This window comes from Colias croceus, chromosome 19, assembly GCF_905220415.1.
Source record: "Colias croceus chromosome 19, ilColCroc2.1".
NCBI classification, from domain to species: domain Eukaryota; kingdom Metazoa; phylum Arthropoda; class Insecta; order Lepidoptera; family Pieridae; genus Colias; species Colias croceus.
The window spans coordinates 9,099,250-9,115,980 of NC_059555.1; the positions used below are offsets into that span (position 1 = coordinate 9,099,250).

At 34.4% G+C, this 16,731-nt stretch overlaps 4 protein-coding genes across 4 annotated transcripts; 2 read left to right on the plus strand and 2 right to left on the minus strand.

The window, feature by feature from the left end:
• The first annotated feature begins 239 nt into the window (after positions 1–239).
• Positions 240–8,513, plus strand: LOC123700567 (cell division control protein 45 homolog). Its single transcript, XM_045647822.1, has 10 exons — positions 240–479; positions 553–843; positions 1,033–1,110; positions 1,509–1,643; positions 2,118–2,285; positions 3,172–3,329; positions 3,782–3,983; positions 5,707–5,901; positions 6,537–6,706; positions 7,728–8,513. The coding sequence occupies exons 1-10, from the start codon at positions 429–431 to the stop codon at positions 7,867–7,869; spliced, it is 1,590 nt and encodes a 529-aa protein (XP_045503778.1). The 5' UTR covers positions 240–428; the 3' UTR covers positions 7,870–8,513.
• A 49-nt stretch (positions 8,514–8,562) lies between these two features.
• Positions 8,563–10,172, minus strand: LOC123700569 (venom serine carboxypeptidase-like). Its single transcript, XM_045647824.1, has one exon. It carries the CDS (start codon positions 10,065–10,067, stop codon positions 8,667–8,669), a length of 1,401 nt encoding a protein of 466 aa, XP_045503780.1. The 5' UTR covers positions 10,068–10,172; the 3' UTR covers positions 8,563–8,666.
• Positions 10,173–10,640: 468 nt separating this feature from the next.
• Positions 10,641–12,250, plus strand: LOC123700568 (venom serine carboxypeptidase). Its single transcript, XM_045647823.1, has one exon. It carries the CDS (start codon positions 10,806–10,808, stop codon positions 12,222–12,224), a length of 1,419 nt encoding a protein of 472 aa, XP_045503779.1. The 5' UTR covers positions 10,641–10,805; the 3' UTR covers positions 12,225–12,250.
• A 371-nt stretch (positions 12,251–12,621) lies between these two features.
• Positions 12,622–14,212, minus strand: LOC123700337 (ATP-dependent RNA helicase WM6). The gene has a single exon (XM_045647521.1). The coding sequence runs from the start codon at positions 14,081–14,083 to the stop codon at positions 12,806–12,808; it is 1,278 nt and encodes a 425-aa protein (XP_045503477.1). The 5' UTR covers positions 14,084–14,212; the 3' UTR covers positions 12,622–12,805.
• Between the last annotated feature and the right edge of the window lie 2,519 nt (positions 14,213–16,731).

The window sequence follows — 16,731 nt, forward strand, 5'->3', positions numbered from 1 at the left end:
ATAATGGTGAAGAAAGTATAAAAAGTAACTTTTTTTAGTGGACTAGAATCAGATAGGGCTAAAGGCAGAAAGGCATTACCCTCAAATTACACGGCAATGTATTGTTTATCATATTAACAAGTATTAACATAAAAATACAGAACGTAAGTTAGTTATTATTAACTGTTAAAAAAATTAATATCCCTTCAGATTTTATCTAGATAAATAATCACATAATCAGATGTTCCGTTAAACGTTAAACGGTGCATCTGGGTAACAAGTTTGTTTTGGCGCGAAAAGTTTCATTCAATGTCATTGTCCCTTTGTCAGTTGCATTTGTCAATTGTTCACAAAAATCAGCAGGTGTTTCGAAGTTTTTCTTAGTGCACGTTAGGATGAAAAATGGTTTCATGATATTTCGCAGCATCCACATTTGAGGAGGATAGAAAATGTTCGTGGAGGACATTAAAAATGATTTCTACAACGTTCTTCTAGGCAATGTTAGTGTTGCAACGAGTTGTTTACATTCTTTTTCCTATCATGTGTTAAGTAAATACTTTGAATTTATTACAGAGGGTCCTCTTGATCGTTCATTATGATGTGGATGCAGTGTGTGCGTGTAAAATACTTCAGGATTTGTTTAAATGCGACAACATATCGTATACTTTGGTGCCTGTGGGGGGTGTATCCGAGTTGAAAACGGCTTACGAAGAGAATAATGAAGAGATAAAATACGTTGTACTTGTGAACTGTGGCGGGACCATAGATCTAGTCGATATATTGCAGCCTGAGGAGGATGTAGTTTTCTTTGTTTTGGATTCACACAAGCCCACAGACATTTGCAATGTGTATAGTGATGGGCAGGTTGGTAATATCTATCGTAAAATTTGGATTATTCTTTGTGGTAAGGAAATATTGCAATGATTGGTGGTAAAGAAACACTTGACTCGACTGTAAGCTTGTATTGAACTGCACAACCACAGGACTGTATAGTATGACGCACACATACATAACATACATTACACACTACAATATGTTCTATTAAAATTTCAGGTTCGCTTAGTGTATAAGGATGATGAGGAGAACATTCCAAACTTTGATGATATATTTAGAGATGATGAAGAAGAAGAGGTAAGCTTTTATTTGGTTTTGTAAATAAAATATAGCATTAACTACAATTTGTAGATTTTAGTAGATTTATAAAGCTTTTTCTAACACTACTATATTAGAATCGTCATGGATTGATAACTGATAGTAATTATAATCACTTATTTGAAAATAAAAAGGAATCAAATTTAATATCTATATATAAAACAAGGTCCTTATAATATTCATAGATCAGATTCCGTTTATGTGATCTGAGATTATTATAATCCCTGTTATTCTAAAATCCCATCTTTTAACTAGGAACTTATTAATTTTCAAACCCAAACTACACAAAGCATAAAAGGCCGATCCTTTGTTATGTATATTTTGTAAAAAGTTGTCCAGATACATAGACTTATGTACCATTCATTATAATATTCCAGGAGAATGACGATGAATTACAAGGTGCAGACAGGCTGGAGGCTGTGGTGGAACGTCGTAGGGCTCGGAAGGCATGGGAGGAGCGACGGCACACACTCATGTTTAATTATACACAGTTCTCCTATTATGGGAAGCCAGTAAGTATTACTAAAATTACATAACAGATTCACTATACATATGGAGATAATAGTATTTGGCAAATCTAATTTGATAATTTACTACAGTTTTATTTCGATAATTTAGAATCTTTTTTTTATTTTACATTAAATACTGTAAATATACAAATTTTAACATTTATTGTAATAGTAATTAAAATCCCTAATATCACAGACCTGAAAACAGTTTGTGAATTGTTACACAAAAATTACAGTTCGATTCAAACTTAATGACGATTCGGATGTTAGCTGCGAATGCATGAGCGCGCAGATATTCGACCCGTAACGTTCCAGTAATATCTATAATTGTTTCTGCGCATCAGATAATTCTATGTTCCGAGCCGCCATTAAGTTTGAATCATACTGTAACAAATACAACTACATAAAAATATTATAAATAAATAACTATAACACATGCTCAATTGGGCGCCCTACAACAAATACTATCTCTTTCAGAGTGCATGTGTAGCGCTAGAGCTAGCAGTGCGAGTGTCCCGCTGCAGTGCTGCAGTGCTCTGGTGCGGGGCTGTGGGCTGTACAGCACATGCAGCGCTTTACCTTCGACCACCAGCTCGCTGCCTGCTGGACGCAGAGCCACTGCAGCGCTGCCTTGCGCATAGTACAGTGAGTGTCTATTCGTTTGTCACCACGCTGTATCTTATGAACTGTGTTAGGTAGATAGTAGAAATTATTAGCGACTAGCTGCTCCCCGCGGTTTCACCTGCGTGGCTCCGCTTCTGTTGGTCTTACCGTGATGATTTATAGCCTATAGCCTTTCTCAATAAATAGGCTATCCAACACCGAAAGAATTTTTCAAATCGGACCAGTAGTTCCCGAGATTAGCGCGTTCAAACAAACAAACTCTTCAGCTTTACAATATTAGAAAATAGATATGAACCGTGATAGATAGACCGTAGAAATGAATGTTGCTACTATAACGACAAATAATAAAAATGCTAAACTTAGTATCACAATTTTGACTCTCACTGGATTGTGATTTGATCTTGTTTTATTTCTTGTAAATTTTTTATCAATTCCCTCGCCCGCCCTCGGAATTTCCGTGATAAAAAGTAGCCTATGTCCTATCTGGGTCTGCAACTCAGAAGATCAGGGCTTCAATTCAGTTTTTTTTGCGTGAAGGAGTAACAAACAACCATTCAAACTTAGTAAGATTAATCTATAATAATTACCAGTCAGTTCACATGATAGTATCGAAAGACCGCCGTGCTGGTGGTCAGTAGAAGATGCATTACGTCATGCAGCAGGGTCTTTCCTTGCACAATTAATTTGCAATTGGTAACATAATAATTATGATATTAAAGAACCTGTCTGCTGAGCACACGTGTCAGAAGTGAAACTTGTTTGGCAATATTCAAAGATACCAAAACTGTCGCCTTACCATGACGTGACGGAATTGCCATGACGGGAGCATGAAGTTTTACTCCCAACGCGCCTAAAGAAGTTTTACTTCAAAAATAATTTAATTTCTTTTAATAATATTAATTCCCAGTCAGCCCACGTGATAGTAGCAAAAGACGCATGGCTGCCTCTCTACCGATGGTGGTCTGTAGAAGGTGCATTACGTCACGCAGCAGGCCTTGCCCCGCGGCTTCGCTTGCACAATAGTTCTGGGGCTACGAGATTGAGGCAGTTGCTTGCTGATATGGGGTAAGTGGAAATATATTTTTTCATCAAGTAATGAAAAATGTATAAAAAAATTAAAATTTAGTAAAAAAATGTAATGTACCTTTGTGTCTCTAAAATAAGTTTAGTTGTTGGGGCGATTGTGATATACATATTTACTTTATTTAATAGTAAACTTTTGAAGAATACAAAAATCTTTAATTTAAATTCTAGTCATTGTTATATTTTTGTTCTTTGCTATTTGCTAGTTTTAAGGATAACTGTAAATTTTGTATTAATTAGTTTCTTTACTCTAGCGAGATAGGATAGGCACATTTTTTATCACGAGTTTGTGCTAAAACATGTGCCTACGCCCTACATAATATAATATAAACTCCTTCGTAGACACATTTAGGTATATGCAGCTATATTCTTATATGTACATACCTATATTTCCCAAACAATGTATTTATATGTGTATGTACAATTTTCCACAGATTTCCCCTGCAACAAGCTCGTCAGTCCTACCGCTCCATGGACGTGGAACTCCGCAGAAGTCTCCTCACAGCGCTAGAGACAGCGGCCCCAAAACATAAGTTAACTGCTCCTACTAGAGCTGCGTTTCTGTTGCAAAGGCCACATTCACATCCTTTGGCTGCTTTAGATACTGTATATGCGGTTATGGCGCTTATTGAACATGTGAGTATGCTTAAATTGTAAAATAAGTGCATTTTCCTTAATAAAATGACGACTATAAGACAAATTTCGACCAAAAAATGTCAGTCCCCTGGAAGAAGTCAAATAAAGTATTTATAGTACGATACAATCGGTAGTTATCTATACTAATATTATAAAGCTGAAGAGTATGTTTGTTTGTTTGTCCGATTTGAAAAATTCTTTCGCTGTTATATAGCCCATTTATCGAGGAAGGTTATAGGCTATGTGTCATTACGCTAGGACCAACAGGGGTGGAGCCACGGGGGTGATACCGCGCGGAGCAGCTAGTCAGCTATAAACAAGTATAGTAGTTCTAAAACGTTAAGCAGTAAGTAAATAGAGTCAGCGGCAAGACACAAGTTAACCGCGCCTACTCGAGCCGCGTTTTTGTTGCAAAGACCACATTCACATCCTTTGGCTGCTTTAGATACTGTATATGCGGTTATGGCGCTTATTGAACATGTAAGTATGTCTGTAATCATACTTAAATTGTAGAAAAAGTATGGTTATCCCTCTAAAAACGTCGTAAGACAAATCTCGATAGAAAAAAATATGTCATTCCCCTGGCATGAGTCATAATTTGTACTTTTTTCAGCGTATGCGTGGGATATTATAACTAACTATAAACAGATATAGTTGGTCCGAAACTTTGAGTAAGTATATAGAGACAGCAGGTCCAAAACACAATCTAACTAACTGCACCTACTCGAGCAGCAATTTTGTTGCAAACACCACCTTTACACCCGTTAGCTGCGTAAGGTACAGTTTATGCAGTTATGGCGCTTATTGAACATGTATGTAGCTTTAAAAGAGGCTAAAACTCATAAATATCTGTAGTTTGCCCTGATGGTCCTCGTAAGACAAATTGCAAAAAAGTCAGTCCTCTGGCATAAGTCATAGGTGGTGCATGTTATTAAATTCTGACTAGTGTTTAGTTTATTTTTTTGAAAACCCATATCTATACTACATATAATAAATCTGTAGAAGGGTCAATTCTGTACATTGAAAATATTGAAAAAATAAAAAGCAAACCCAAATATGTGATTAAAATAATTTTTGTCTGTCTGTCTGTATATGCAGACATCACATGAAAACTAACGGTTCGATTTCAATGAAACTTGGTATAATTATACCTTATTATCCTGGGCATAATATAGGATACTTTTTATCCTAAGTCGGATTTGGCTTGAACCGTTTGCGGCACACGCGGTCCGCACGTCACGCCTCCCCCACTCCTATATAACGACGGCGTTCCGCGCGATATAATTTATGAATTTTTAACCGAATTCCAAAAAAAAAGGAGGTTATCAATTCGGCCGGTATGTTTTTTTTATGTATGTACACCGATTACTCCGAGGTTTCTGAACCGATTTACGTGATTCTTTTGTTCGATGCGGGATGGTGTCGAATTGGTCCCATAAAAATTTTATTCTAATAGGCCCAGTAGTTTTTATTTTATGAGCATTTTTGTTTGTATTTTTAAATGTTGCAAGTGCAAGTTTGAAGTCGGTTGTTTTTAACGCAGTTATCACTTGTGATGCCAGCGGACGTGTCCAGTGTGGCGAGCGAGACTGATTGTCTAATATTAATTTAGTGAGAAACGTATACCCAGTTCAAAATGGAGAAATAAACCATCCACGCGAAGACCGACATCCGCGCGGACGGAAGCTAGTAAGAAATAAATAAACAAATTACTACATTCCAGGACACAATACCAAAAGCGGAAGGCTTCCAAAAGGCCCTAGCAGCGTTAGAAGTGTGCGGAGAGAATGAAGCCCTGAAACTTGGAGTCACATCAGCTCGCAGAAGTTTGGAAGCCGTGGCACGATTGGCCCAGGGTATATTGGCTTCCAGGGGACTGTTGCTGGCCGGACCGTTTAATTATTTTATAGTTCAAGAGGTAAATAAGTATTTGATTGTTTTTCTGTTTGTTACGATATAAATTTTAAGCTACTAAACTATTCTGAAAATTATTATCAAAATGTTTTTCAAGTTCTTATCCAAATTTTGCTACTTTTACAAGCTTACAGGAATTTCATGAATGAGGTAAATAACACATAGACATACACAATGAATTTGTTCATTAAAATATTTGTAAGTGCATGCATACACAAAATACAGTTTAGTTAATATCAATTAATTGTTTTGATTTTAAAGAAACACACAATTCACTAATTCGACTCCTATTTAGTTTGTTTCGATTTTTCTTATTTATAGTGTACTAGGTTTCCGCCCGCGGCTTCGCCCGCGCAGTCACAGAAAAACCCGCATCGTTCCCGTTCCCGTGGGATTTCCGGGAATGCGTCATTTTCCCGGGATAAAAAGTAGCCTATGTCCTTTCTCGGCTATCAAAATATCTCCATACCAAATTTCATGAAAATTGGTTTAGTTTAGGCGTGATTGAGTAACAGACAGACAGACAGAGTTACTTTCGCATTTATAATATTAGTATAGATTGTGTTTCTTTAAAAATGTAAACTATTAATATATATTAACCTATTTACCAAGTAATCATCATTCTTATAATAATTCCAGGGCACAACGGAATCCGCATCAGTGCGAGGTCCCCTGTGGCTCGCAGAAGCAGCCCGCTGGGTGGCCTCCGCTACCGGGGGCTCCAGGCCGCTTCTGGCCAGCTCCCCGCTGCCCAACGGACAGTGCTTGCTGCTCGGAGTACCACCTAGATATGATCAGGAGCCGCGCAAGTACGTTTTTTTTTTATATCAATCAATATATCAATCAATCAAGCTTGCCAAAGAAGTATCACTTCTGACACGTGTGCTCAGCACACAAGCTCTTTTTTTAAAACGATCTTGAAGCGGGATTCGAACCCGCGTGTTTCCGCCATTTCAGTGAGTCCCTTAGGGCTGATTTTTCAAACGTTGATTAAAACTTATTCATCGAATAACGTATTAAACTACCATTTCAAAAATGTATTCTAATTGTCCGTATTTGACATATTACGGGTGACTTTTTAAAATGTTCATGTAAAACTTTATTGGACTATTGGCTATGTGCGAAGTGGGTGGTAAGGAACGGCAAATCGACCGTAGCGCACGACGTGGCAGAAATGTGAATTAATTCTGGGCTGTCATGTGTCAAATTGCTTTATTTTCATAACTTCCTTTATAATTTTAGTAAAAACATAAAAATTAGCGATATGGGTCATAGTACATGCTGTGTCGTAAATTGTAAAAACAATGGGAAAAACAGCTCCTGCAAGTTTAATTCGTTTCCAACATCAAAGTGGATATTACAGCAAAGACAAAAATGGATAGCTGCTGTGAAGAGAAAAAATTATATTTCACCAGGAAGAAGATTGCTTGGTATAATATACACGCTCACTTTTTACACCATTTTTTTTTAATTTCGTTGAAAAACTAGTCGAAAATCAATATCACAAAAATATCTTATCATCTAGTTGACATCAGTTGAAATGATTTTACAGATGACAAGTCCTGAATAGTTGCGGCCACTAGGGGCGCTGTCATCGCGCACACAACGAATAAATTTTAACCAAGGATTGAAAAATCGGCCCTTAGACTCATAAAAATTCATTTCGTTTAAAAAAAAAAAACTGAAAAAGTAGATTGCTCACGGGTGGCCGAATTGGTCAGGCGTCCGCCTCGGATTGGTAGAAAGACGCGGGTTCGAATCCCGCTTCGTGATCGAATTTTTTTTTTTCATTAAAAATTTATATTAACAATTTAAAATATGTTTTTCCAGTTTATTCGGAGCAGCCTTCGAGCAAGCCGCACAGAAAAGTGGAGCGAGTGTGATACTAGACTATGTGGATACTTCAGTTATAGTTCTACCGACTTCACAGAGAACGCAATTTCTTGATGCATTAACAGCTCTATTGGCTTAAACCCACCTCTTATGTAAAATAAGTAAATAATGACGGTACATATCAAATTAATAGAAAAAGTATAGGAAAAGCAGGAAAAAAAGCATGTGTTAGGTTTTGTGTATCACTTAGGTAAAATCGGGTAAAATAAAAATACAGGTTTTTTTTTTAAATTAATTTTTTATTTTTTGAAATGGTGAAAAATGAAAATGTACAGACTAAACAGTGAAAATATGACGAAAATTCTTGTAAAAAATTAAAAATTCGAATCGAAATTGATTTTTTTCGTAATTACAATAAACTATTACTATAATACTATTTGATATGTACTATTTTTGCTAGAAACATTATGAAATAGACAAATAACATCACATTCTTCTATAAACAATAATTATTAATATCTTAACCAATTTGTTGACAATAAAATTAAAGCTCATCTATAGAATTTAGTTAGATCTTCATTTTATGTAATTGATTTATGATTTTTAATCTTAAATTTAATTTTATAATTTTAATCGTTAAAATTTAATGTAATTCCAGTGAATTGTAAATATGTGTGCGATCTTAATGTCTGAATGTTTGTTGATTAAATATAAGCGAGTACAATTAAATGTTATTTATTTTTAAATGATTACGATTTAAGTGAAATAAAGGAATTTACTGATTTTGTGTGTTTTATTTAATAGGGAAAAAACTATAATAGATAAACAAATCGCTTATTAAAGGTTTTATTTCCCGCAACCCAAAAATAATAATAGAAAAAAAAATATTTCAGAATATTGATCGATCAGTTACTTAAGTAAATACCAACGAAATATTTATAGTTTATTCAATATAAATCTGTGAATGAGATCAAAAGCCCACTTAGGCTGATCATGCGGTACCATGTGGCCAGCATTCCGCACCAAAACCTCAGTTAAATTACCAGCTTTCTTATAATATCCTGCAATATTATCACCGAGCCTCCATATTTTACGTTGTGCAACTTTATATTCTTCAGAAGACGAAAAATTTAAGTTACGGAGAAAGTTCTCTGTTAATGGATATGCTACGATTATATCCAACTGTCCATTATAAAACATTAATCGATAATGAGATAACAATTCTGACACATAAGGGGCCACTGACTGTAGTATATCTGCACTTAAGTTTATTTGAACGTCTCTACCATCATTAAATGGTAACCCACCAACATGCACACTGTTCCTTATTTTATCATTATTCAAAAGTTTTATAAACACAGATGTATCCGTCAGATCTTTATCCTCCAAAAAATTGTAGTAATTACTAAAACCTGTGTAGTTTTTAAAATATGAGAAGTTTGTGAGATCACCATCCATTAGTCTGTCCATAAGTATACCAGCTTCTACCCAATTTTGTTGTTTCAATTCATTTGTGATCTCTGCTTGCATTTTCAAAAACAATTTCTGTTGGTTGAAATCTATTAAACCATGCTGGTATAAATAATTTCCATAATCTAGTTGATTTATTGGATCACAATAAGCATTACCTAACGCCATGGCTTTTAAATTAATTTTGTTTTTAGAAATCATATTCTGATTGTGAATTTGCATTCCCAAGGCTGGTATGTACTTGCCAGCGTATGATTCGCCAGTGATGTAAAAATCATTGTTTCGCAAGTTAGGAAACAATGTGAAAAATTGATGCAAACATGAGTACAGTCCTTTCCCTACGCATGTTTCATCTTTGCAGTATCCATCCTTATCCTTTGTGAAACTAAATCCAGTCCCCACTGGATTATCAATAAAGATGAGATTGTTTTCGATAGCCCAGTGATATTTTCTTACTGCGAATCCATTTTTCTTTGCTATCAATGGTCCATTTTCAGTGAATAAACCGAACAGTGAGCTCCCACCTGGTCCTCCTTGGAGCCACAACACAACAGGTGCGGCCTTATTCTTATTGAATGCAGGAAAATACCAAAAATATAGGTTTGAATCATATTTTTTATCTACTGTGAAGAAACCGGCATAACTAGAAAACCCAATTTTCTCAGTAAAACTGACACGAGAGAGATTCCGTGCTAAATTTATTTCGCGTTTCTCAAGGTATGGTGTAAGTATTAATGGATCACCTGAAATTTCATTATATTTTGCTTCAAGATTGATACGTGGATAAACAAAAGGAAACAATGAACCTTTTACTGCAGATAAAACAGATATACAAGTCACAAGGATTATCTTAATATTCGTTATCATTTTCAATAGGTAAATTTTCTTTCGAATTGTTTATATGAGAAATCTTCAATGCATTTTTTCAAGAAAGAGCAATTAAACTGTATTTACAAATGTACGAATTAACTACGTAAAAACGTCAAAACATCAAGAAACAGCTGTAAAAGACTATTGTCCAATCAGCGCCTAGTATTTTTATTTCAGTCATACGGAAAAATTGGAAAATAGAATAATAATAGGAAGTTGAATGACCTTACGTCTGAGTGAATTTATGAAATCGATAAAATATTATCTAGCCCTAGGTATATATAAAATATAATATTATTCTTCCTAAACATTAGCATATATATGACTTAAATTGCAGGTGATAACACCTGCAATTTCCAAGAATTTTAAGCGCGCGCAATTCTCGTTTCTATTCACTATTTTGAATGCATGAATTATGAAATCTGAATAAATTAATTAAAATACATATACGGCTGCATGTGGGCTACATGGATACAATAATTTTTTATACAATGAGGTCGATGCAAAATGTTTTTTATGTTTAAATTTTTAAACTCCAATATGGTTATTGATTTTTGTATTCAGTATTCACAATATCTAACATTGTTTACATAAATTCCTAACCTTTGCTATGCGGTCGCGGAATGTAGGTGATAATATTGATTACTGAAGCCGGCTATTTGCTGCCGTTAAATGATAATTGTGGGCAGTTGTTTTTAATGAGTTACGGTGCGTGCCACATCACGCACGGGTATCATGTCTTCTTTGTGGATTTTATTTCTTTTGCAAATATTAGTAACAGTTCAGTGTTTTATTCATCGATATCCTAAACTAAATATTGGTGAACCAGATGGTGGAGATGCCGGAACTCCTTTATTTCTAACGCCATACGTAGAAAGCGGTAATATTACTGAAGGCCGGCGACTTGCTAGAGTATCTTTTACTGAAACCTTAGGTGTGAAAAGTTATTCTGGATTTTTTACGGTCAATAAAGAATATGGCTCAAATCAATTTTTCTGGTACTTCCCAGCAATGGTACCAAAGAACCAAGACGCACCTGTTATTGTGTGGTTACAAGGTGGTCCCGGGGCAACGTCTCTTTTCGGTCTCTTCACAGAAAATGGTCCTATTAGAGTGAGAGACGGTAAATTCGAAAAGCGTAAATATAACTGGGCGCTGGGCCACCATGTTATTTATATCGATAATCCTGTCGGCACAGGTTTTAGTTTCGTGAAGAATCCCAAAGGCTACTGCACAAATCAAACACAAGTCGGTGAAGATTTATATTCGACGCTTATTCAATTTTTCCAACTATTTCCTGAACTTCAGAAGAATAAGTTCTTCATAACCGGCGAGTCTTATGCTGGAAAATATGTACCAGCATTGGCTTACACTATCCATAAGAAAAATCCTTCAGCTAAAATAAAGATTAATTTAAAAGCTTTAGCTATTGGCAATGGCTTGAGTGACCCTGAACATCAGGTGCTGTACAGTCAATATTTGTACCAAATTGGATTGATAGATTGGAATCAGGTAAAGGTGTTTGAAGAATATGAAAATAAAGTAACCGATTTAATTAAGCAGAAACAATGGATTCCTGCTTTTGAAGCCTTTGACACATTATTAAATGGTGATCTAATTGAAGGCAAAAGCATATTTTACAACATGACAGGATTCGAATTTTATTTCAACTTCCTGCACACAAAAGATTACTTTGTAAAGGAAGATTTTGGTCCCATGATTCAGAAATCTGCAGTCAGAAAGGCAATACATGTTGGTAATCTTAAATTCAATGATGGTAAAGAAGTTGAGAATCATCTCAAACAAGATGTAATGCAATCGGTGGCTCCATGGATATCTGAACTTCTGGATCACTACTATGTTCTTGTTTATAATGGGCAGATTGATATTATCGTTGCCTATCCGTTAACCCTTAATTACTTGAGAAATCTCAATTTTACTGGAGCAGATGAATATAGGTCTGCTAAAAGGTATCACTGGTTAGTAGATAATGAATTGGCTGGTTATGTGAAGCAAGGAGGCAAGTTGGTAGAAATTATGGTTCGAGATGCAGGTCACATGGTGCCTGGAGACCAGCCTAAGTGGGCTCTTGATATGATCACTAGACTTACACATGAAAAAACTTTTACTCATAAGAAATACAGGAGATTTTAAGTAATAAGCATTTTGTATGTTTTTGTTTAATAAAGGAGGATATTTTAAATGTGTCTTTTATTTGTGTTCTTTTCGACTTTGCTGTGTTTTGAGCTTTCAAGTAAAAATATGAATATTGAATATTTCCAGAAATAATTATTATTTTACAGATAATGAAAAACCAGTATAGTGTGACTAGTATCTTTAGTTAAGCCTTATCATTTTAAATTCTGTTTATCATTAATTTTTATTGAAATTAAATAAAACTAAATTAAGTAATCATGTTCTGATACTCTTGTTTACATATTGATAATAATTTAAAGATTTTTTTTTTCAATTTTGGATACTATGTATATTTTTCATAGTAGACTTTAATATTTATAAACTCAATAGAGGGCTGATAAAGAAAACCATGAAATACAATACCAAATGTCACTTTAATCATTACTTAATTCTAATTTACTTTCAATCGGACTGTGCCTTTCATACGGTTATACATTAAATTACACAATTTAATGTTTTTATAAACTAATCTTACAATTACTTAGTAACAAAATTAATTGAACAGCTTAGTAAGTAACCAGGTCAAACGGAATGGATATCTATCGCCCTTCAATGTAAGTAGACAACTCTACAACCTCCGGTAACTCAGTTATGTTGACGTCGAAACGATCTTGGACTTCGTTGAGGATCTTGGCATCACCTTCATCAGATACCATGGTGATGGCTAACCCTTTGGTACCAAAACGACCTGCACGGGCCACTCTGTGCAGGTAGGTGTCGGAATCTTCTGGCATATCATAATTGAAGACAATGTTGACTCGTTCAATATCCATTCCTCTTCCAAACAAGTTTGTGGCAACTAATATTCTCTTCTGGAAATCTTTGAACTGCTGGTAGCGGGACAGACGTTCATCTTGAGACATGTTGCGGTGAATTCCAATGGCCGGGAAGTTCTGGTCTGTGAGCAATTGAGCTAATGCAATGCATCTTTGTACTGACTTCACAAATATTACAACTTGATTAAACTCTAGTATATCTAGTAATTCAAACAGTTTCTTATTCTTCTCATTTTCCTTCAACTTAAGATAATGTTGTTGCAATCCGTGCAATGTCAGCTTGGCTTCATCGTCTACATACACTTCCATAGGGTCCTGCATGAACTTCTTGCATACCGGTCGAATTTCCTTGCTCAGTGTGGCCGAGAACATCATTACTTGCTTTCCATGGGGTGTATTTCTAAATATTTCCTGTACATCTCGTCTCATGTCCAGAGATTCTAACATTTTATCACATTCATCAAGAATGAAATGTTTCAAGTGCTTCAGATTCAGCTTCTTGCTATTAACTAGAGCTAGAATACGTCCCGGGGTACCGACGACGATGTGTGGACACGAAGTCTTGAGAACCTCTTCATCCTTTTGAATCGGCATACCTCCAAAGAATACTGACACTTTAACTCCGGCCATGTACTTCGAGAACCGCTCGTACTCCTTGCTGATTTGGAAGGCCAACTCTCTGGTATGACACATGACTAGAACGTAGACGTGGTTCTCAGAAGGCTCGAGCTGTTGCAACGTCGCTAATACAAACACAGCTGTTTTTCCCATACCCGACTTAGCTTGGCACAAGATATCCATACCCAGTACCGCTTGTGGTATACATTCGTGTTGTACTTCAGACGGATGCTCGAAACCACAATCGACTATAGCTCGTAAAATCTCGGGTTTGAGCAGAAAATCTCTGAAGCCGGAACTGTGAATAGATACATAGGATCCCTTAACCTCTTTTTTTGGCGCCGCTTCGGTTGCTCCGTCAGCGGTCTGCTGATCTGCCTGCTCTTCGTCTTCGTAGTCGAGAAGATCGTCATTGTCTGCCATGTTTGTTGTTTTTATGATGTAAATCAAAATCAACAGAATTCAGGACTAGCTTTTAGCACGTGAATTAACGAATAAAAATTTTGTTTCACAATAATGGCGTCGGTTGAGTCAAGAAAGCCAAAAGCGGTATTCCACAGATTAATAATTAAAAACAAAGATATTGAAGCGTCTTCCACAGAGTATATATTGCCATTAGGTTTTGCACACACAATCAAATTGAAATGAATAATATTCATTTCAAATTGAAATGAATAATATTCATTTCAATTTGATATATTATATAATATAAAATGCTTATTTTTTTATTTAAAACATTAATTAAATAAATTGTCAGATTTTTAAAAAGTTTTTCTCATGCACGATTTGCGATCTAAAAAAATTGAATGATAATTTTTTGCCTCTGCACAACTTAAGCATTTACTTAGTAGCATATTACTTTACTCTTTGCTTAGTAGTTTAAATTTAGTAAGCAATACGCACGTGTATTTACCTATTAATTATCTAATAACTAGTATAGAACGCTGAACATAAAAATTTAAGTTAATATTAGCGGTCTAATGCTATAGTTGAATTTGATATTTTTGGTTTTATGGCATTCAAAATTTCAAAAGCTTAAAATATATAAATTTATAGAGCGCATTGGTCAAGCATCCGCCCCGGATTGGCGTGAAAGGATGTGGGTTTGAGTCCCGCCTCGTGATTGAATTTTTTCTATCCTTTATAGATTTATAAATTTATAATGATATAGTTAATTAAAAAAATTCATTAGCTAGTTTATAGAATACAGCAAGTCTGTTCGTGCTTTAGCACAGATTATACTACGTTGTAAATTTTGTGTTTTAAACTTATGCTGAATAATTAAAAGTTAAATTTATCGAAATAAAAAAAAAGAAAACAGGTAGGTAGTTATGTATTACTTCTTATTTTTCTAATTTCTCTTTAATTTCTACAAAATTTTAAAAAATATTTCTACATTCATTAACTACATGCATATTTCCTTTTAAACCTGTATTTGTGAAAATACAGTATGCCACTCCATATTATGAACGGATAGCCTATTCTTTTGGACCTAAATATATTATATTTATAATATATTATATTTAGGTCTATAACAAGACTAAAATTTTAGTTTTAATATATTGATAGTGGTAATAGATGGTAGATTATCCAATTATCAATTAGAAAGATGTTATAAAGGTATAATTTCTATTTCCCACCCTGTAAGGGTTCGAAGGTTCGTTCACTACATTTATTGTCATAACAGCTTTCTTGGATAAAAAATGTTTCAAATATATTTTTTTTTAATATTTTGTCTGCGGTACTTGATGTATAAAATCCATACTAATTTTATAAATGCGAAAGTAACTCTGTCTGTCTGTCTGTTACTCAATCACGCCTAAACTACTGAACCAATTTGCATGAAATTTGGTAGGGAGATATTTTGATACCCGAGAAAGGACATAGGATACTTTTTATTGCGAAATATGTACCACGGAGCACGGGCGAAGCCGGGTCGGACCACTAGTAATTTTATATATTTGAAGGGGTTGTGGGGATAATGGAAGTGTAAAATAAAACAACATTATAGTATTAATCTCTTAAAAAACACTATTTGAATATTTTAATTATTATTAATACATGAACTGATCACAGATATAAAATTATAAATCTAAATCGCTACACAGACTACAAACTCTAAACTGTAAAAAACACTACATGTTCATTGTCCGTACATAGAAAAAATTCAAACATTAAAAACTGGAAATAAGTCGGGTCTGTTGCTCTTAAAACAAAATATTTATTGATTTTTAACATGAATAAAATAAGATATTTTTAACAGAAATACTTAACTATGTATTTATTTTGAAAAAAAAAACGAAAATTCGAAGGTATTTTCAAAAACCGTTAATTATTTAAAAATAAATATATAATAACAAAAAAAAGCATCAGACCTGACTTATTTGAGAATACTTATTGAATCTAGGATCTAGACAGAAATGCTATGCTTATGAATAAATTACTGTAATAAATTGACAAAACTAAATTAATCTAAGGCATCATTATTTATATCATAATAGAAAACCTTAAAAGATAATCCTTAACATACATTTTCAGTTTATTTTCATTTTTCGCCTTAAAAGGTGACTAATGACTAGTTCAAAATAGAATATGAAAAAGGTCATAATATTATTAACATAACATTTTAGAGACTTTTTCAGTTTTTACAACACGAATATTGATTTCGCCTTTAATTTAAAAATAAGATATTGCTTGCGTTTATTGAAAACTTCTGATTTAATAAACGCAATAGGTATCTTATTATGTAGTTCACGAAAGTGTGTCGCAGATGCATTTGCTGATCGATTTTCTTTAGGGAGAAGTAAAACTACTGTGTTCTGTTAGAAAGAGGCATTTTTTCATCGACTCCACCGGGAATCGATCCCAGGACTCGGATTTGGTTCTACTATACCAAGGCGGCGGTTTACAACAGTTGCAAAAGTTTACAGTATCATCGTTATAAATGCAAAAATCTTTCAGTCTATATGTTACACTTTTACTTTACAACTAATTAGTTGAAACAATTCAATTTATGTTCAAAAATGTATGATATTTACCACAAAACAATTTAAACACAGTCTAACTTTAAA

Excerpts from the sequence above, each read along its gene's own strand:
- LOC123700567 (XM_045647822.1), top strand. The coding sequence starts at position 429 with ATGTTCGTGGAGGACATTAAAAATGATTTCTACAACGTTCTTCTAGGC. Across the intron at positions 844-1,032 it reads ATGTGTATAGTGATGGGCAG|GTTCGCTTAGTGTATAAGGA; the intron begins GTTGGTAATATC and ends TTAAAATTTCAG. Across the intron at positions 1,644-2,117 it reads TCTCCTATTATGGGAAGCCA|AGTGCATGTGTAGCGCTAGA; the intron begins GTAAGTATTACT and ends TATCTCTTTCAG.
- LOC123700569 (XM_045647824.1), bottom strand. The coding sequence starts at position 10,067 with ATGATAACGAATATTAAGATAATCCTTGTGACTTGTATATCTGTTTTA.
- LOC123700568 (XM_045647823.1), top strand. The coding sequence starts at position 10,806 with ATGTCTTCTTTGTGGATTTTATTTCTTTTGCAAATATTAGTAACAGTT.
- LOC123700337 (XM_045647521.1), bottom strand. The coding sequence starts at position 14,083 with ATGGCAGACAATGACGATCTTCTCGACTACGAAGACGAAGAGCAGGCA.